General features: G+C 42.7%; 1 protein-coding gene and 1 long non-coding RNA gene across 7 annotated transcripts; one reads left to right on the top strand and one right to left on the bottom strand.

Annotated features, from left to right (window-relative positions):
• Window positions 1–1,109: 1,109 nt before the first annotated feature.
• On the bottom strand, window positions 1,110–20,763 carry LOC103052507 (dynamin-1-like protein). Of its 6 annotated transcripts, XM_025165106.2 has the most exons (19): window positions 20,712–20,763; window positions 20,385–20,526; window positions 19,877–20,027; window positions 18,794–18,840; window positions 18,060–18,095; window positions 15,867–15,938; window positions 15,685–15,771; window positions 12,395–12,557; window positions 11,494–11,614; window positions 11,199–11,330; window positions 7,982–8,188; window positions 7,759–7,879; window positions 6,501–6,656; window positions 4,840–4,929; window positions 4,227–4,325; window positions 3,986–4,129; window positions 3,485–3,594; window positions 2,689–2,848; window positions 1,110–2,119 (listed from the first exon to the last, which is right to left on the bottom strand). In XM_025165106.2, the coding sequence occupies exons 2-19, from the start codon at window positions 20,484–20,486 to the stop codon at window positions 2,063–2,065; spliced, it is 2,055 nt and encodes a 684-aa protein (XP_025020874.1). In that variant the 5' UTR covers window positions 20,487–20,526; window positions 20,712–20,763; the 3' UTR covers window positions 1,110–2,062. The 6 variants fall into 6 exon arrangements, with proteins under 6 accessions (XP_025020874.1, XP_007425794.1, XP_087993849.1 ...); XM_007425732.3 differs by lacking the exon at window positions 18,060–18,095; XM_088137723.1 differs by lacking the exon at window positions 1,110–2,119 and having other exon boundaries at window positions 2,127–2,848.
• Window positions 3,600–5,693, top strand: LOC148216250 (uncharacterized). Its single transcript, XR_015795634.1, has 3 exons — window positions 3,600–3,818; window positions 3,970–4,163; window positions 4,742–5,693. It is a non-coding gene; the product is annotated as an uncharacterized LOC148216250 (long non-coding RNA).
• Window positions 20,764–21,840: the final 1,077 nt, after the last annotated feature.

Genomic DNA, 21,840 nt, shown 5'->3' with positions numbered 1-21,840 from the left:
TGCACTTTGTCCCTGCCCTGCACTGCACTTCCTGTGTCGGGTTTGTTGCTGTACAGATTTCCATGTATATACTATATATTATAAATACCAGCCTTTACGAGGGAGGGGGTGGTGGTCTCCAGCCCATGTATTTTCTGTAGCATGGGGCTTTCCCTCTGCCCCTTCTCTCAGATTGACTGTATTTTTGGTCTCTTTCCTTCTCCCACCCCCCCAGTCCATTCCACTTTGTATATATGAAACTGTATATTTGATGCTTCATAAATTGATCAAATGTCCTTGCTGTGTGGAAAAGGGGTGTCTTGTGTGTTATTTGCTTACATTATTAGTCCTGTAACAAGTGGACAGTGTGTGTGAAGCATGCTTCAATAGATCTTCCACCTTTCAGGATGCCAGCCTAAAGCTTGTTTTAAGTAGCATTTTCCACCTAGGCTATGTTGTCTCAGACTGTAGCACCTATCACTAGATCCCCCTCATAATTAATAATCCTCATACATGTGCAGCTTTTCTAAGCCCAGGCTATCTTTTGGGAATGAACCTGCACCAACAAGCAGAAATGGTTGCCATCCAGAAGGACAGAACAGTGAGAGTTAAGGCACCCATTTCCAGAGATGGTGCTGCAGACAATCTCTACTCATTCATCCAGCTGGCAGCAAAATATGAAAGACTGGTTGTGTAACTCCAGTGCCAGTTAATCCACACTATCCTTTTAAGCTCAAGGGATACAAAAGAAACAACAGTCAAGTGTCACCATACCATGTAGGGCAGCAGACCCAGTTCCCAGGTGCCATAGAAATTTTGCACACCAATTTGAAGTAACTGCTGAATGTTGAAAAGACTTAGGTCTTGCATGATGTATGACCCCATGTATTCATCCCTTGCCCATCCATGTCAATCAAATTGATTCAGATTCCCCGTAGACTGGCTGGGAAATTCTGGGCGTCGAAGTCCACCCGTCTTAAAATTGCCAAAGTTGAGAAACACTGCCGTGGACATTCTGTCTGACTTCTATTCCACCCTCTGCAGCAACATTTAAAATCCATTTTATAAGACACTCAAATGCTTTTGCTTTCTAATCCCTTCTTCTGTGATGTAGAGTTTAAACCCAGCAATCAGCACTCTGTATCAGCAGTTGCCAGGATCCAGGTGCCCTAATAGGACCTTATCTGTCATATGTTTTTGACTCCCTTTAAAGAAAACAAAACACACCGATTATACAATCTTCCACAAGTTTATTTCATGAAAATGTGCAGGCCAAGCCTGGTCCCTGCTTGGCTCAGAGATGCATGCAAACTTGGGGACTGTTCAGTTCCCCACCCCCACCCCTCAAGCATCACAGGTGAAGGCTCCCACAAGTGACACTATTGCACATGACTCTTGGGTAAAACGTGGAGTGAAAGCACAATTCAGAGTGAGATCCAGCATTATCAGCTCCTGGATTGGGTCAGAGTGGATCAATCTCTGCCAGGACAGCACTTATCTTATTCAAGCTTACCCAGGCATTTTTATCTATCGAGAGACTCCTCTTTTTACCTGTAGAGCAGTTATGAGAATAAAAGGCATTTGCAAGGCCAAATACAGAACCGTATGTTCCTAGTAGTTAAGCAAACACAGACAAGGGGTTTCACATCAATAAATTTACCAAATGCACCATGTTCAGGAAATGTATGGAAATTAGAGCTAGATTTAATCTGCCATAAAGACTGGCCAAACTCAGCAAGTGCTCAAGGATGCAGCTATCAATAAAATAAATTTGATCTGAACAAAGCAGGAATTTAATACTGATGAATCTAGCAGGGTTGGAAAATCATGGAAGACCAATGAGGTAGCAGGGGAGAGCCACCCTATGCAGGCTCCAGAATGCTATCCGTACACCACGGACACTTCAACACACTTCAAATAGGGACACACTCTTGTGCTAAACTAGAGCTTGATCACTCAGGACACAATTTCTTCCCCATCTGGGAAAGTAAAGATTCAGGTGGGAGTCAGAGCTGAACACTTGCATGGGTCTCAATGAGTAATGTTCTTGCAACATGGAATCTTCTGAAGCTTTAAGTACATCTCACCAGAGCTGAGTCTCTCGGATCTCTGATATTGTTTGGCTGGCTTTCTGTAATGCCTGCAAAAGAACAGAAAACTTGGCTGAGGATTCAGACATTCCAACTCTTGTCAAGTAACCAAAAAAAATTACATCTAAAACCTAAAAAAAAGTACTTTCATTAAAGTGTTGTACTAAAAATAAATTAACGGACTATATATGCAATGCTAAAATACTTGTCAAGTAGCTATCTGAAAGTGGGGAGTTTGGTCACTGATCTGAAGAAAGACTGGTTGCAATGGTGATGGGGCTTGGAGTAAGGCTCCTTGGATCTTGGCCAGTCTTTCCCAGCCTTACACACTTAGTCTGGGAACTGAAGCCAGACAACACACAGAGGGAGTTGTCCAAGTTGGAGAAGGCTACTCAGGGCGCTTAAGGCTTTTAAAAGGTTAAAATACAGCCATTTTAGTTGAAACCCAGTGCCATTTTCAGTATCTTGGGAAAGAGTTTTTGCAGCTTTCAGTATTGGGGAAGGATTTAAAGCAGCAAACTGGTTCTGCTCCTCGTGAGCCAGAAACACAGTTTTCTCTGACCATCATTGAACCAGAGCTGATTTCTAGCACCCCTGCCCACCCATCTCCCTCCATCACCTTGAGCATATTGGCTGCTTCATTACGCTGCTGAGCCATGTCCTCAGACTCTGTGAGGAGTGTGTCTAGAAGCTGGGGCTTGTACAGCTGGCCCACAAGTTCACTCTGAAGATGGTCCTTGACATAGTTCACAAGAAAATGCATCACAGTTTTGGGGACACTGCAGGAAGGAAAGCAGATAAATTGATTTAGACACACAAGTTCTTAAAGTCCCCAATTTTTAAACTGACAGTTGCTGTTCAAGTATAATTTCATCTTTCCTGTTTGTAGCAGAAATACATTACTATAGCACTTTAGGCTTAGATACTGCAGCAGAAATAGATTACTATGACACTTTTGGCTTAGATACTCTCCTTCTGTAGTACTTCAGAGTGAGAACTACATATCATGGATGCCGTGACTTCCCGGTAGAAGATGAAATATTCTGATTAAAGCAGCAAGAAATGACATACATTAAAATGTACTGGGGTTAGGGAAAATTGGAAATGGTACATATCAGAAACTGGCCAAGAATTTTGAGAGCAGCAGTCCCCCAAACCCCCAAACGTCTTTAAGGGGTTGAGTTGGGGAAGGAAGGCTGCCTTCTCCTCATTTAAAAAGGCCTATAGTCAATGTTTCTCTACAGTTGCATAAAATCTTCCCTGGACTTGTGCCATTGCTAGTATTTGTCATGCTAGTCTCTGCTTACTCTCAAACCTCTGCTAGCAGAAAACCCACTTTGGAAGGCAGACTAAATCGAGATGACACCTGCAGCTCATCCACTAACCAATCCCAGTTTCCCTGCCAACCCACTTACCTGTCCTGGATGCTTTTGCGCACAATGAGGAAGTAGGACTTGATAAGCCTCCGGATGACTTCACAGTCTCGCTGTTCACGCTGGCTTAGCTTCCGTGTTGCTGGCATGGGCTAGGGAGAGGCAGGGGAAATGGTGGTGAGCAGTGCCCACCAGAGGCTACAGCAGCTTAGCTGGGAGAGCAGCTACTCAAGGTCCTACACCCTTGGCTGAGGTAACAGTAAATATCTCTTTCCCATCCCTTTGCAGTAATCCATCCTGACGGTGTTGTTTCCCTATCACACAAATACAGTCCAAAGCTGCTTAAGTTCCAGGGGCAAAAAGCACTGACCTAACAGTAAGATCATGTACTTCTTATGCAAGTATTGGGACTTCTTCCAATTCATCCCTGGGTTTCCATATTGCAAGCCCCAGCAGCATTCTTTGCTGCTAAAAGGAGGCTATGTTCTAGCCAGCCCACCTGTTCTCTCCCTCCCTATTCCTCCCAGATTTATCCCGGCTGACCGTGTCTAGCAGATTGACTGCGTGGGACCGGCTGGGGCTAGAATAGACCAAAGTCTGGGAGGATCCCTTAGGCCTATCATCAGTGCCAGGTTCTTCTGCTTTCTCACTTTTCCATCGCCAGGTACCATCTGCAACAGTTTCACTCTAGATTGGAAGAAATGCAAGAACGGGCTGCAAGGTAAGACACCAGGTAGACATTAAGGACGGGGTGGGGTGGGGGGGGGCATCCATGGAAAGTTACCTTAGAATTGCTCACTGAGGCAGAGACCAGTGCTGTGTCTATGAAGTCAGGGTGCTTGGTATTAATATAGGCCAGCTCAATGGCAACCAGGTTGTGCACCTAGGAGAGAGGCATTATTAGGCCTAGGGTGTCTGGTGGGTGGCATTGTGCTCAATAATGCCCAAGATCTCTGTCCCACAAAAAAGCAACCTGCAGGTGTCATGCTACAAAGCAAAACATCAACCTTAAGTACCATTTTTATATCCAAGACTACCTCTAGGCCTCCCAAGGAGCCCAGAATCATTCATAAAAAACAGAAATAACCCAAAGCTTCATTTGAAAGTACATACAGCTTCCCAGATAAGATGGCAATAAGCTGAAATGTTAGAAAACATCCTGGGCTCATAGCGGGAGGGAGGCAGAGGGAGCAATAAAGCGCAACTTTGTTATTTTGCCATGTGGTGTTTTGAGACTAGCTGTGTCTACCATAACAGCTGTCATACGAGAGCGTATGCGCCACTCACTCTAAATTCCAGATACACCCACCAGCTTCAAAGCCTCTGGAAGAGACATGCAGCAGCAAGGGCCATTCCATACTGTTATTCTTACCAAAAGAAAAAAGAAAAACAATTACCATCTCATTGGTGATGGGCAGCCTCCGGCGAAGGACTCCTGTCACCACCTCCACAATGGCCTCATGCAACTTGGGGAAACGCAGCAACTCCTGAAGAATTTTTTTTTTAGTTTTACCTTTTTTTGAAACAAAAGCTGGCAGTGGTCTAAAATGGAACTTCTAAGGAAGTTTTCACACTCAGTCTATATATTTTTGTACAGGTAGTACATTAAAATATTAAAATAATCAAGGATGTCTAGACTGAATGTTATTTGTGTTATTAATACATCACTGTATCTCACACTGATTTACTGAAAATAAATTGACGGCAAAATTACCAGTGGATCCTTAAGAGAAGCCATTATAGATCACCTTGTAAACGGCTTCCTCTATGAAGACTGATCCGATAGAAAATTTACACATTAGATAAGGGAAAGGAGAATCTATGAGCCAGTATTTTACCTATCACGAGGACTGTTTATTTATTGGTACAGAGGTTTAAATAGGCATAACCATAAGATATTCATGTACTACATTAAAATTTAAGAGGTTTCTTTTTTTTTAATCTTTTCAATGTGCATTATTCTTAGATACAAGGTATTTAATGTGCTTTATTATATTTGCATACTTTCATAATAAAACACAGCTACTTATCAGTCAGCTGAAAGGAGGCTATAAACGCCTTCCTGAAAGATTTACAAAAGCAGAATATTTAGGACTTCCCAGAAAACAATTCTCTAAAGTTGTATGGGGTTGTGGCACCTGGTTCCTCAGCCTGCAATCTATCAAATTCTGCTGAGGACTCACAAGGGCATGGTGCACTTCTGGCTTCATAAGGTTTGTTTAGATGATCAGTACAACTCTCACTTGGATCAGGCACGTCCCATCTGAAATTCTGGACTGCAATGCCCATAATCTCTAACAGTAGAGCAGTGTTGTCCAAACGTGGCCTGGCTGGGGAATTCTGGGAGTTGAAGTCCACTCATCTTAAAGTGGCCAAGTTTGGACAACACTGCAGTAGAGCATGTGGAGGTGACAGATGCTACAGGCCCCATGAAAGCTATTCTAAAAGGTAGGGGAACATAACAGGTTTGGGAAGCATCTCTGAAAGGGCTTTTGTAAATGGAGAATAGGAGGGCCTTCCAGACAAAACAAAGGGCATGGGGAAGGAACACAGGCTAAGGCTAATATGCCTTTTATTTATTTAATTACTATTTCCAATATTTAGTGTAAGGACTTCAGCCAACCAGCCCAACTGTAATGATTCAAGAGCTCAAAAACCTAAATATGAGCTTAAATTACCATCCCCTGCTTCCACAGAAGAATGGTACGAACCTCGCAGGGCGAGACCAAGAGCAAGTATTTTGAAATGCTAACTGGGGATCATGTTTGCACTTTGAAATGCAATAGTTGCATTGCAACTGGCAGAAGAGATGAACAAGAGCACTGAAGTAAAAAAACCATTTTTCTGCTTGCTTGCTAGACCAACGGAGTGTGGTGGAACTTTCCCCCACTGAAGGATGCTATCTTCAGAAGTTGGGTATTTAACTGTCTAAGGGTAGCAAGGGTTACCCTTGAGAGTTCACGCGCACTGGAATGAGGGCCCAGAACCCACTCAAGGGCCCGCGTTCCGGTGAGGGAGGCAGGAGGGCTGACCGAACACGGGCCCAGCAAGGCTGTACCTGCGTGTTATAGGTGGTGCAGTGCTGGATGATGCGCTGCAGCTCCTCATGCACCAGCTCCACGCACCGAAGACTCGGCTCCTCCAGTCGCTTGATCTGACGTTTCACCAGCAGCTCAAAAGAGACCTCGGGGACAAAAAGGGCTGGGCGGGGACCCTGCCGGAGAAATGAAGAAGCAACTGCATTTCAAGAACTGGCAGTGGGGAGCAAGCCTATGCGAGAGGGGCTTAAAAGAGCATAATCTAAGCCCCCAAGGGCCAGTTGCAATTCTGACAAGCTCAGCATAATTTCAAATACACACTTCCGGTGTTGCTAACTTAGGAATTAATAGCATTCTGTTTCTGCCTCACACGACAGGGCCAAAGTGTTGTTATAGCATGGCTCAGCAAGCAAAAGTGTTCTTTAAGCAGTGACTTGTTCTTTACTTGAGATAGCCTAGTGATTTCCAGGAGGACAAGCTGGTATAGTACTACAAATACAGAAGATGGCCTGCTACGAGAAAGGTTAGCTATCACACTCACTGTAGAAGGGAAAAAGGGACTTCCTATAGAACTGGACATCTTGGGTGAAATTAAATGTGCCAAGAAGCCACAGAATGGTTGCCTTTTGTTATCCTCCTTCTATCTAAGTTGGGACAGATAGAATCTCTCTCCCTGCCCTCCTCCTCCTGGTATACCAAAACATCTATCATTAGAAACTGGATGATGAAGCCTCTACCAACCCTCTGTTAGGGGGATACAAGATCCATTCTGTTGGCTCACTGGCTTTAATAGTTTGGGGGATGCTTGGAAACTGCAAACACTGAGACAATACCCACAGATACATATCCGAGCACACACATTTTGGCTGTCTGATTTTCAGACAGCCTGGGAATACTTTGGCCTTCTTCTACGTGAATGGAGCATTGCCTGCAGCATCTACAATGGAATTTCATGCTTTCAGTAGGGCAGGCAGCCACTCATAATTCTTACAATGCTCCAAGCCAAGATAACATTACCCATTACTGCAGTTGGCAAGGGAAGGAAACTTGGTGTGTGTCCCGCCCCCTACTAAGTTCACAGGAGCAGAAAGATTTTATAGGAACTCCAATACCTCTGTCACTACACAATAAAGTTTTCTTGCGCAATATACTTGTGCAATTACAGCCTAATTAGAAAAGGAGAACATGGGTGAAAGTGAAAAATAATGGATAAATGGCCTTGCATCTGGGGCAAAGGTTTGGTCATAGTGACCTTAAAACAACATAGTGTTAACTTACTGTGGCATTTCTAATGGCTGTCAAAATATCCAGCATCGTAAGTCCAGCCAGCGGATCAATGGACTCCAGAGTGCGCCCAAAGGTTTCATGGAAAATGTAGCACATCCTGGCACCACCGCACCTGGCCAGCAGGGAAAGCAGATCAACCCCAGCATCCCACTGCCAGCTGATTTACCCCACATTTAGCTCCATGGCCATATGGCTCAGCAGAGGCTTCACTCACAGCTCGGAGGTCTCAATATTGCGTGCTGTGCCCTCAATGGTGTTGCAATACTCAGTGGCAAACTTAGTGATGATCTGAAGCAAAGTGGCATTCTTGTCCTCAATGGGCTGCCCATAGCTCTGCAGCACTGATTGATACTGAGCTGTGAGCACGTTCACCCGGGTCTTTAGTTCAGGCAAGCAGTCACGGATATGGTGCATCAGCAGCCTGGGAGAAGGAGAAGGGCATCAGCCTGGCCCTTTAAGGAAAGCACCCTGCTTTTAGGAATAAGATGTTGAAGGACCAAAAGAGAAGTGTTGGAGAAGACAACACAGACCAACATTCAGATGGCCCAAAGAAGATTCATGTTGCTCACTCGAGCCTAACCTTTATTTCCTGGCTGAGCAATATCTGAATGGGGGAAAACCTGAGTTGATTCCAATCTGTTCCTTGTGCTGCACTTGCATTCTGCTGCTGAGCAGTTTAAAGATTTTAGGAACAGGAAGGATGGTGCTCTGGAAAGTTGCAACTCAGGATGAAAACACTCCTGTGGGATCCTTCTTTCCTGTACAAATGCTGCAGCAAGACAAGGAGCTCACACACAATTCCTGGCTTCACAATAACACCCAGCATTTCTGTCCAGAATGCCTCTCACAATCCATAGCTCCCACTCTGAGATTTTAATGCTAGCTGAAGTTTTAATAGAAGAGAATATCTGTAGCTCAGGGTTGAACTGTGGAGACCTTGGTGTTCTCCGGGCTTGGTTGTTTAATTGCAGACGTTTCATTACCTGACTAGGTAAGTAACATCATCAGTGTTAGTGAGTGAGGGGTTTGCTCCTTGTTTATATGTAGTAGCTTGCTCTGCCAGTGCTGGTGGGGGTGTGGTTTTTTCCCTTGGTAGTTCCTTGTATTACTTTCTGCTTGAATGTTTGCCTGGTGTTAATCCCTGCTTATCTGGGTGTTGGCTGCTGGAGAGGTTGTGTTCTGGCTTCTTGTTTCCTTTAGCTTCCTTCTTGTCTTAGAGATGTAGTCTTGATGGTGGTTGTCAGCATTTTTGTGTGTTCTGGGGTCATGGTTTGTTCCAGTTCCTCCTTGAGGTTATCTATGGTGTGCTGGTATTTGTTTAGTCTGAGGTGAGCATCCATGATCATTAGCTGTATCATTTTTAGCCACTTATTGGATTTATTTCAGTTTATTGGAGATTTGAATCTGATGCTTGTGGGCAGGGCATGCTGTGCAGAAAGAATAGTTGTTCCTTGGTGGAAGTTTGCCTACATCCAAATTTCTCCCATTTGCGTGCTTTCTGAAGTGTTTGACACCCATAGTTGGAAACTGTTCCAACTTCTTCCTTCAGAACAGTGCTACAGAGCACCATATATTAAAACATCTAGATATCGGAATAGTTTTTTCCCTTGTGCCATTGCTCTGTTAAACACTACATGACTCGATATGTGCTGGACAGTGGCTTCTCCCTTTGAAAAAGTTATTTTACTGTGTAGTATTATTGTTTATTATTTTTCTGTTGCTATCCAAATGCACTGTTGATCTTGCTGTTCGTCACCAAAGACAAATTCCTTGTATATATTTTATACTTGGCCATTAAAGTATTCTGTATTCTGTATTCTGTATATGTGGTTCCAATAGAAGATGTCTTGTTCAACCTCAGGTTCAACCCTGAGCTACATATATTCCAATAAACTGCACAGCTGGATGGAAAATAGCACAACAAAGCGGCTGAAAAATGATATGGCTAATGATCATGGATCTAGGATAGACAGGCAGAAGACTAGCAGAGCGTATCCATGAACACCAACTAGCAGTCAGAAGACATGAGGAAAAGTCCTTAATCTCACAACACATGGATAGATTTACCTATAGTTTCAGCTAGGAAACTATGAGCATCCTAGACCAAGCTAAATCGAAAAAAGCTAGGGAATTCCTGGAAGCTTGGCATTCAGACAAATCAGCCATCAATAGAGATAAATCATATTTACACACCATTCAGAAGAGACAATAAAAAAGCTAAGAAGGAAACAAAAAGACCAGAACACATCCTCTCCAGCAGCCAACACCCAGATAATCAGGGATTAACACCAGACAAATAATCAGGTAGAAAACAATACCCTAATCAAGGAACTACCAAGGAGAAAACCACACCCCCACCAACACCCCACCATATAAACACCCCCACCAACACCCCAGCATATAAACACCCACCAACACCCCCAGCATATAAACAGGGAGCAAACCCCACACCCACCAGCACTGATGATTACCTAGTCGGATAATGAAATGTCTAAAAGCAAACAACCAAGCTCAGAGAGCACCAAGGACTCCACAGTTGAAGTTTTGTTTTAAAGCTTGGCATGCGCAGGACTCTCGGGTATCTAAACTGCTATTTGCAAACTTCTTTAAAATTGAGAGGAGGTTTCTAGCCTTCAAGAACACACTATGACTTCTGTGGGCTCTGGGCACGTTTGCCTTCATGGGCTCCTGCCTCCAGAAAAATAATAGTATTAAAAATAATAGCTGATATGATTTTCAAAATATTCTTTGTATTTTTACAGAGAAAAGGAATAGTAAATTTATATATAATATTATTCTGTAATAATAATCAATTGTTGCTGATTAATTATGATGTCTGTCATGTATCATCAGTTACTAAATTTTAGTACTCATGCTACACCTATAGGTTACAAATCCCTGGTCTGATGTTCAAACACTGTGCATCTCTTGCCTATTTTTAAATTAAAAGGCATGACAATAAATACATATTTATTAAAAGGCATGAAAATAAATTTTACTTAATTTTTATTCTTTGTGATTAAACAAAAATTAAAACATTTCCATGGGCCCCAGGCCCTGTGCCTAGTGAATTAGTCAGTCCTGGGGGCACCGGGATGCTGCCTGTGTGTTTCTTCCTCAGAGAACTAGAAAGATAAGGCTCCCGGCGCTCCTGGTCATGATGACCAGATCTTAGGATTGTCACAGGCTATCAGCCTCTCAGTACCAATTGCTAGGGAGCCTGATCAGGAGAGATGATGATGCTGATGATGCTTCTCGAGAGACTGCTGCCGAGCCGCCGAGGGAAGGTATGACTTAGCCTAATCCACTAAGGCGCTCGTCTTCAGAGTACAGAACAGAAGTTGTTCTTTTCTACACAGAAAATACTGCAACCTCAAGCAATGGGTGCCATCCTACCTGGTGTTTCCTAACCACACTCAGTTCCCTCTCACCTGTTCAGAGTCTTGGCCAAATGTCGCGTGCCATTGCGATTGGCAAGCGAAGGGTATTTCTTCTGCATGAATCCTTGCTCATCCTGCAGGGACTCACTGATGCTCTTGTTACTGTTGATATCATGTTGGCTCCTGGCAGAGGAAGCAAAAGTACCATCTAGACAATCTGTCTAGATAACACAATCTGCCTGATGGATTCACCCACCGGAAAGAGGTTTTGCAACAAGATGCTCTCTCCATCTAGCATTGGATCCCCCTCTAGGTTCTTCGGTTCCCTACATGCATCACCACTGACCTGTTGACCACCCCAATGATGCCGAGCTTGACAGGAATAACCCGGCCCATCAGCACGTCCATGGCATCAGTCCCAGCATCCATCAGATCCAGCTTGGTGATCACAGCCAGTGTCCTTCGCCCTGCAGAGAAACTCTTCTCCAGTTAGTGATATCAGACGGGGAAAGAGGGTGGGGTGACAGAGGCTGTTCCTTTATTCCTCGTGCACCGCCCCCCACCCAGTCTGCTATCTTTTGCATTCATTCAATTTATATATTTATAATTTAGATTTCTAAGGCTGCCCAACTCATTAGAAATTCTGGGTGAGGTACTAATTAAAAATAAGACTATAGTACATTAGACCAAGAAGACTACAAGATGGTCATAATAGGGGGAATAAGCATACACCATAAGCACACCAACATAATCCGATCCAGGTAGAATACCCTCCTCCTGTCCCCCCCAACCTACCCCAGAGCCTGGGAAAAAAGCCAAGTCTTCAAGACTCATGGAAAGGATAGGAGGACTCAGGGATGCTATTCCAGAGAGCAGGTGTCGTGACAGAGAGGCCTACTTCCTAGGCCCCGTCAGATGGCCTTGTTGGACAGATGGGGTGAGCCCATTGTGTCAGAATTTATACAATGAGCAGAAACAGTGGGAGAAAGGTGCTCCCTCCGATCACCCTCTCACCCACCTGCTTTATTCCCTTTCCGATTTATCTGTCATCATTTAAGAGTAGGTCTCAAACTTCAAACAGCAAATAAATATTCGGTTCTGCTGTGCTGACATTACTAAACCAGATTCCCAAGCTTCAAAAATAGAGGACTATTTTATAATATCCTGTGGCTCTCCGTATTTACTAAGTATTATTATCACGACTTCGTATTTTCTTCTCCTCAAGTACAACACAAATACAGCCATACCATCGGGGTCAACATCCCGTGCTAGTTTTAGTGCCTCTGAGGTGGCCATGTCAGTATTGGCAGCAGTGACAGCCAGGATTAAGCAGTTTGGGTTGGAGATGTAGGATAAGATCATATCTCGGACTTGATTCTCAATATCAGGGGGTTGATCTCCAATAGGCACCTGTGGTATTGCAAAGGCTGGATTTGAGAGATTTATAAGCCACTCTTAAGGAGAATCCTCCTAAAGTATTATGTAGCAAAATGTGAAAAACATAACATCTTTTCATTATTAACCTTAAAAAACTTCATCTGTTTTTTATTTCCACTCTGAATTGAGAAGGCTGATAATGCAATACTAACTGCATCACACCATACTAAGCACTCTTGTTTACTGCTCTGTTTCCACCCGAGAGGAAAAGAGCAAAGGGATTAGGAGCAAGTACTCTTGATTTATAGCCCTCACTCTAGGAAGAAAAACAGAACAAAGTTTGAGAGCCAAAAGGACTCCTGAATTCACACATCTGCAGTCTAAAAATATGGATGCATGTTTGAGAAATATGCCCTTCTAACTCTGAACTGTATTCTCTTCAATAAAGACCATATCCTCCAATCCAGGAATATTTCTGTGGCCTGAAAGGAATAACATGTTTCTAGTCCTCATAGCTGGAGAACATTATTTGTTCTAGAATCTAGAAACAAAACATGCTTTAGAATTCATCTGCCTAAGAGTTTAAATTATCTTTTTAATGTAATAGCAGCAAAAATAAACTTGAATATGTGAGGTCAGGGAGTGTTTGTTTAAATTGTACAAAGCTGAGAGGTGTGTGTGTACAGTGGGGCAAAAAAGTATTTAGTCAGCCACCAATTGTGCAAGTTCTCCCACTTAAAAAGATGAGAGAGGCCTGTAATTTTCATCATAGGTATACCTCAACTATGAGAGACAAAATGAGAAAAAAAATCCAGAAAATCACATTGTCTGATTTTTAAAGAATTTATTTGCAAATCATGGTGGAAAATAAGTATTTGGTCACCTACAAACAAGCAAGATGTCTGGCTCTCACAGACCTGTAACTACTTCTTTAAGAGGCTCCTCTATCCTCCACTCGTTACCTGTAGTAATGGCACCTGTTTGACCTTGTTATCAGTATAAAAGACACCTGTCCACAACCTCAAACAGTCACACTCTAAACTCCACTATGGGCAAGACCAAAGAACTGTCGAAGGACACCAGAAACAAAATTGTAGACCTGCACCAGGCTCGGAAGACTGAATCTGCAATAGGCAAGCAGCTTGGTGTGAAGAAATCAACTGTGGGAGCAATCATTAGAAAATGGAAGACATACAAGACCACTGATAATCTCCCTCGATCTGGGGTTCCACACAAGATCTCACCCCGTGGGATCAAAATGATCACAAGAATGGTGAGCAAAAATCCCAGAACCACACGGGGGGACCTAGTGAATGACCTGCAGAGAGCTGGGACCAAAGTAACAAAGGCTACCATCAGTAACACACTATGCTGCCAGGGACTCAAATCCTGCAGTGCCAGACGTGTCCCCCTGCTTAAGCCAGTACATGTCTGGGCCTGTCTGAAGTTTGCTAGAGAGCATTTGGATGATCCAGAAGAGGATTGTTAGAATGTCATATGGTCAGATGAAACCAAAGTAGAATGTTTTGGTCTAAACTCAACTCGTCGTGTTTGGAGGAGAGAGAATGCTGAGTTGCACCCAAAGAACACCATACCTACTGTGAAGCATGGGAGTGGAAACATCATGCTTTGGGGCTGTTTTTCTGCAAAGGGACCAGGACGACTGATCCGTGTAAAGGAAAGAATGAATGGGGCCATGCATCGTGAGATTTTGAGTGAACACCTCCTTCCATCAGCAAGGGCATTGAAGATGAAACGTGGCTGGGTCTTTCAGCATGACAATGATCCCAAACACACCACCCGGGCAACAAAGGAGTGGCTTCGTAAGAAGCATTTCAAGGTCCTGGAGTGGCCTAGCCAGTCTCCAGATCTCAACCCCATGGCAAACCTTTGGAGGGAGTTGAAAGTCTGTGTTGCCCAGCGACAGCCCCAAAACATCATTGCTCTAGAGGAGATCTGCATGGAGGAATGGGCCAAAATACCAGCAACAGTGTGTGAAAACCTTGTGAAGACTTACAGAAAACGTTTGACCTCTGTCATTCCCAACAAAGGATATATATCAAAGTATTGAGATGAACTTTTGATATTGACCAAATACTTATTTTCCACCATGATTTGCAAATAAATTCTTTAAAAATCAGACAATGTGATTTTCTGGATTTTTTTCCCCATTTTGTCTCTCATAGTTGAGGTATACCTATGATGAAAATTACAGGCCTCTCTCATCTTTTTAAGTGGGAGAACTTGCAGAATTGGTGGCTGACTAAATACTTTTTTGCCCCACTGTATATGCCCCTTCTCCATGATTAGCATAAGCAGAACAAATTAAACAAAATAACAGCATCTCATATGTTGATCTATTTTATGTAGCCTGCAGAGCTCAATTGAAAAGTCATACGTATTTGTTTAGTTTAAATGTATACCAGTGAGATTCAGGAGCTCAGAGGGAATCACATGGGATTTTAGCTTTTCTCTCCAATAAGTAAAGAGAAAAATGGGATTCCTTTGCTCCAGACCAGGCCCAGAGTAATGCCAAGCAATCAGGGTGCCTTAAGTAAGTATGCCTTTCCACTGAAGCTGACTCTGGGTGAAACAAAGCTACTAAGATTGTTTCTGTTACCCATACAAAGGTAACCAACTCCATCTCAAAGCACAAAATGCCAGTTTCTAGTGAAGACAAAACATTCGCAGAGAGTATACAAATGTTTACAGTCTGTAAGAGATACTTTATCTCAAACTACACAACCCTCTAATTGTAGCCATAGGATTTGGGGAGTCTTCCTGTGAAAGGTGAGGCCTTCAACTGAAACTCTTTTCTGATGCTAACAGAGTGGCATGGTAAGAACAAACAATCCTATACCTATTATTCATTTACACTCTCTTATCTTCTGCTCACCACCATCACCGTAACCCAGCTTTTCTTCTAGTTCAGTGGGACCAAATGGCTAAAAGGAATGGTCCTAAGAAAAAAGTGGGAGGTGGGAGAAAGGAGGGGGACCATTCATCATTTAGTATACTGGTACCCAAGGCTACACATTCCCCAGGTATTGCTGATGAAGTTCTGCCTTTAATGTCTTTGGGAAGGTCTTCTAACATTCAACGACTTCTAGGTCTCTCTTAGGACATGGGAGACAGAGTGCACCACTTCTCAGGTTCTCACCTTAGTGATTCCTGGAAGATCTACCAACGTCAAGTTAAGCACATGAGGCGAATAAATCTTCAAATACAGGGGCTCTGGACTGATTCCCTGGAAGCAAGAGAAACTATTAGAGAAAGACAGAAAAGGGCATTTGGACCACAACACTCTCAGCAGCAGGGGTGAATAGTTCAGTGTGCTGGTACCTTATTGGTCCCAGTCATCCGCTCGGTTTCATTCTCAATTTCTTGACGAATCTCATCAAAGTCAGTAAAAGTCTGAGGAAAGAGAATAAAAAGAAAGGCCTCTAGCATCATAAGGGGCTGCAGGAGAACATGCAAGGGTGCTTGCTTTTCTGCTTTTTTACTGATCCTCTTCCCCATCTTGCCTGCTTGTGGGCAGTACTGGAGCAGGGAGTAGAAAGCAGAAGAGGAGAAACCAAGAAAGAATAGGGCAGAAGAAGCGGTCCACCTCAAACATTTTAAATAGAATACATCATGTTATAATTTTGCATAAAATAAAGGCCAAAACCCTCCATGCTTTCCAATAAAAAATAAAAATCAGAAGCTACAGAACAGAAGAGAGATGTGGGGGCTTGGAAGAGCTTGGCTTTCACCCTATAAACACATTGTTTAAAACAATGGCGTTAATCCCAAGTGGGATTAGGACAAGGTGCCAGAATTACATCCTTGGGAAGAAGTTAGGAGTTGACATTATTTCAACAGGGCTGAAAATCATAAGCAACTTTTTACCCACAAACACTTCATAAAGGATAGAATCACTGCCTTTGGTGGTGTGCATATAAAACGCCTTCTGTCGTTGGGCATAAAATCTAAAAATGTGGAGGATCAACATTTAGTACGGCAGAGAAGCGTCTATAAGCCAGCAAGCCACATCAGCAACACGGCAATGAGTCAACTTACTTCAGTGAATGCTAAGCATGGTATGATAGGGTTTATTTTAACAAATGTGTAAGGTCTGGAAGGTAACAAATCCTGACCTATATGGTTTCACATATTTCTTATTTACATTTACGCATTAGGAAAAAAAGGGAAAAGAGACTTATTTTTTTTCTCCAGGAGTGGTAAGTGAAGCAGTCGAAAGAAAGCTCCATGGAAAAGAGAAAAACATCAAAATGTCACTACTGGATTTCCTTTTCACACAGAATCCTTTTCTGACTGTTCCCTTCAGTACCAGAGAATCGGCAGGGGGAAGTCAGGTCATTGAGACCATCCCTCCTGCATTCTAGACTGACCGCTTACCAGTCGCAACTTGAACACACCCAATTAAAAAAAGGGGGGGAATTGGTTACTTCGAGGGATTTTTTTTAACGTTCAATTCTATAATTTAAATCCATTCTTTTGAGTCTGGCGCTCTGGAACAAGCCTTAACCTTCTGCTGTGTGACATCCTTTCAGGTATTTAAAGAGCACTACCATATTCTCCTCAGTTGTCTTTTCTCAAGGCTAAACATACTCAGCTCCTTCAATCTCTATCCATAAAACTTAGTTTCTGGTTCCCTGATCATCATCTTGGCTCTACAGAGCCATTTGCTCTGAAACCTCCTAAAAGTAAGGTGCACACAACTGTACAGTATTCAAGGTGAAGATCAGACCAATGCAGAATTGAGTAGAAGCACTACTTCCAGTGATTTGGAAATTATATTGTTGTTGATCTATCCAAAAATTGCATTTCTCTTTTGCAGCACCCACATCACACTGTTGACGCACATTCTATTTGCAAGCAACTTCTATTCCAAGATCTTTTCACAAATACCATTACCATCTCCCATTCTGTATCTATGGATTTGCTTCTTCTTTCCTAAGTGAAGAGCTTCATAGTTGCCTGTATTACTATTATTATTGCTACCTTTAGCCCATTTCTCCAACATTTCAAGATTTTAGACATCATAAATTCTGCTTAGTGAAAGACTGGAATGAATGTCTATTCCCCCCCTCTTTTTTTTTTTGCTTTTCTTCTGTTTGGCGTCCACTGTTTGGATATTTTCTTAATATTTTGTACAAGACAACGTGACAGACAAAAAAAAATTACTTTAGTAACAGGAAGGAATTCTCCCACCAATTAAGGGAAAACCACCAACTGTGATATCAATATAACCTTACATGCTCTTGTCCTCTCTTCCTGGGCCCTAAAATCCATTGTTAGACAGGAAAAGGAAAAATCTGAATGGGCGTGGGTAACAAAAGATACAGGGAAGAACACCCAGGTTACAGACAACCCATAGTTAAGAATGGAGCCTACTGTAGCAAAATTTGAGTTAAATACACAATGATTTGAGTTAAATACACAATGGTTCAAGCTAATTACACAATAATACTTATACAGTATTATACAATAATATTGTTCCAGCTTACATACAAATTCGACTTAAGGACAGACCTTGGGAACGGAACTTGTTCTTAAACTGGGAACTACCTATATATAGGAAAGAGGACAATATTAGCCTCTTTCCCACAACAGTAACTGCAAGCCTTTAAATCAAAAAGGAAACAAGAAAATTATTAGGCTCACACATCATGCTAAGCCGTATGTGATTTGTTTGCACAAGGAAACCCAACCAATTGTGATTCAGCAAGCTATCAATAAGCAATCCATATCTTAATGGGCTGTGTAAATAATATAGCATGAATTATTCAATAAACCAGGGTTAAAAATAAGCCATTGCTCAACATGATGCATAAATCCAGTCATTAAACATACAAGGTGGCAGGAGCAGGACAAAGCAAACCTGCGCATAGAAGTGTTAATTCTCTTTCTCTCTCCCCCCCCACCTCAGTGTTCTTATGGTGCGTCGCAGAAGGGAATGCCTCTTCCTTTTTTGGGTTACTCCAAGGACTTCATTTTATCCCCACTTCTTACAAGAGAATGGAGACTTTCAGGTCTTGTACAAAATGAGAAAAAGGAGTTCTCTTAGAACAGAGTTATTGTGTGATGGGAAAAGACAGATTATCCTGAACCCTTAGACACCAATGTCCCCCCCATGGGGAACTGTCACTGTTTCTCTCTGGGAGGATCTTCCCCTATTAACTTGATGTCTTTTTGCCATATTAGGCACCCACCTAGTCTGGCAATTGGCCTGGGCTGACTCTAACCATAAGTAATACCACCTTTACCTTGTGCTTGCAGTGCAGGAAAGTGGCCCATTCCTCAGGCTGGGCAACTGCGGACCAAAGCAAAGACAAAAGCCACATGAGAATTTTTTTCTGACACTTTTCCTACAAGACATCGCTTCAGTCAGTTCACTTCACGGCTAAGTGGGGATTTGAACCTGTGTCTCCCCAGCCTTAGTTTGTCACTGTAACCACCACCCTATGCTAGCTATCAGCATATGATTTTGCTTCTATCAAAAATGTCAGATAAAATAACTAATATAGCTGAGCCAGTGAAAAACTGACAGCTCATTGAACCAAAGATCTCAAATTTCACCAAATATATTTTTTCACTATGAGGCAACAACACTGAAGCTAATATATGGCCCGTTATTCCCAGTCACTGAATTTAGATTGTATAGACAGTCAGAATCAGACAGCATCAGCTTTTTAGCCTATGCCCAATGTAATCATTTCTACAGGATGCTTCCCACTCAAGCAATAATTCTTAACTTGTTCATCATTGTGCAGAGGAATTGTTTTGGATTACTTAATGTTCACTAGGGATGCAGAATCTTTATATCCTCCCTCACTGAATCATGTCTCTGAAGGACAGGATTTGGGAAGAGGGAGGAACTTAGCCCTGTCCACTGACCTCATGCAGCAGCAACTGCAGCAAACTGTGGTAACACCAAAATGAGGATATAGGCACACCATTGTCATTGTGTAAACGTCATGATTCTGTACCTGCCCTGCAAAGTCTGATGCAAGTAGTAAGTCACAGTACCCGCATGATGATATCAGGCACATTTCACACACATAAATACCCATACATGCAGGACTATGCAACACTATGCAGGACTCTAGGGACGATACAGCTCTTGAGGTGACAAACTTAGCTCATTCTAGCTCAACCTTTTTCAGTCTCTAAATGATGTGATTTATGCTCCAAGTATTTGGAGGGTAGAGGCCAAGTCAGTCCCTTCTAGATAATAATATTCCATCTGCTGGATCAGAGCTACAGAGCTAATGTTCTGGTGCTCGCGTCTCTCCTTTACTTTGTCACCATAGTGAGAGAAGTACCCCAGTCCCCAACTTTTCCCTTACCACTTTCTCCACTAGCTTTCCGCCTCCTCTCCTCCAGGGTTGGCACATGGACCAGCTGCAAGATGAGGGGCCGCCGTGTGACAATTCCAGAGCCTCGTGGCAAGAAATCCCGGCCTACAATGCTCTCTAGCACTGAGCTCTTCCCACTACTCTGTGGAAATAAGTAGCGTTACAGGTAGGATAAGAAAAGGCAGTCTCACTTTTGTAAAAGTATACAGGAAGAACATGTTATAAAAAGGGTTCCTATACCTCATGCTGGTTACCTCTATGCATACTCACAAACCCAATCCCTTAAGATCCTCTCAAACTTGTACATTAATAGAGATGATATTTTCAGCCCCCACTGCATCTTTAACTGAAGTTTACTCATCAGATGTTAGCTGGGGATAAGCAGAGCATGTCTTTAAAAGTTTTACCTACTGGTTTAACCAAAATTTGTTCTACTACAGAATCAAGCCGCATTATTAAGAATGGGCATGGAAAAACCTAAATGGAGACAGAACCTCACCTGAGAGCCAACTACCACAATTTGGGGCAGCTGTATGATTTCGGCTCCCACTGTGTTGAAAATCTCTTGTAGCTTATTGACCACAGGGATGAGAGTCTCCATAATGACGAAGGCTCAACTCGTGGAAGGGGGCTCTTATTCCCTAGGAAGTAAAGAGGACGATTAGCCAAAAGGAAATTAGAAGTCGCGGGAATTCCCTGCCACCACGAAGTCTTGTTTTCTTCCCTCCTCCCCAAAGAAGCACGCTATCTCATTTCTCCAAATGAGGCCCTGAGCAAATCCAGCCCATATAACGGACACGAGTATCCAGGCAGCGCTAACACTCACCCTCAGAATATTTACTCTGAACCCGGATACAGCTCCATTCACTCCACAATCAGGAAATACTATCGATTTGCCCGCCTCACCCCTTAGCTGTATTGGTCAAGTTCTTCAACCTTCTTTGTTTCTATAGGATATTTGTCTGTTCATCAAGTAAGACGTCAGCTCCATTGGAGAAGAGAAATATTCTAGGGTGAGATTACATTTTCATTGGCCAAATCGAGAACCAATCATGCACCCCATCTTGAAAGCTTTTCAAATAGACGACCATAGAGAGACTCTTAAAAGAGACAGAAAGGTCTTAGCAACCGAAAGCATAGCAACAGCCCAAGAATTCTTTTTAGGAAGACTGCTAGTAGCGAAAGCTTTTCGGAACGGCGGTTAAACTGATGACTGCTTCCAGCATCCCCTGTTTTGTTAGTGGCCCCTTGTATTTTTTTTTAAATTAATAATGGCGAAAATGATAATGCGATCATTTTACTTCCTTTGTGTCAGACTAAAGTCTTCGTCCGTGCTGGTTGGGAATTATGGGGATTGTAGTCTAATGCATCTTGCAGGTGCTGTGTCTGGGAAAACTAGTAAATCAGATACAAAAGGAAGCTGAAATCTGAATAGCTTTTGTTGTTGTTGTTGTTGTTCATTTGAGTCTGTTTTGACTCCTGGTGACCACATGGACAAGTCCATGCAGTTTTCTTGCCAACATTTTCAGGAATGGCTTTAATGTTTGCTCCAGCATCTCCTATTCCAATATGGATTAGCAATGAAAGTCCAAAATTCCACTACACTTAAGATCCACAGATCTTAAGATCTGGGCTAGTTTAATCATTGCACAAAGTCATAACTAGCCTGTTTGTTTTAGCTTAGCATGTTGTTTAAATTCTGCCATTGTGACTTGATACCCATGGTTAATGGCCTAGCATGCTTGGAGGAATCCAACTAAATGTTTATTTGAAAAGTCATGGTTAAGTAATCTATGGCTCAGCATGATGAGCCCCATTCTAATTCAAACTGTGGTAGGGGTATCTTCCCATGTTTGTAATTGACTTTCAGATTGGGAATTTGGCCATACCTCAGCTGGCGCTGAAAAAAAGAGAGAGCAGGGATTTCCACTTTCTGGGGGAGAATCTGCACCACA

Source organism: Python bivittatus, unplaced genomic scaffold (genome assembly GCF_059951505.1).
Source record: "Python bivittatus isolate LINGU-HERP-01145 unplaced genomic scaffold, Pbiv_v1 ctg000220_np1212, whole genome shotgun sequence".
Classification (NCBI taxonomy): domain Eukaryota; kingdom Metazoa; phylum Chordata; class Lepidosauria; order Squamata; family Pythonidae; genus Python; species Python bivittatus.
This window is presented reverse-complemented; position numbering and strand designations above follow the sequence as displayed.

Bases quoted from the DNA above. Each gene is read 5' to 3' on its own strand.
- LOC103052507 (XM_088137723.1), bottom strand. From the start codon at position 20,486: ATGGAGACTCTCATCCCTGTGGTCAATAAGCTACAAGAGATTTTCAAC. The intron at 18,096-18,793 runs GTAAAGGTGGTA...TCCTATATATAG, and splicing joins TCCTGCACTGCAAGCACAAG to GTAGTTCCCAGTTTAAGAAC. The intron at 4,130-4,226 runs GTAACTTTCCAT...CTTCCAATCTAG, and splicing joins CCTCAGTGAGCAATTCTAAG to AGTGAAACTGTTGCAGATGG.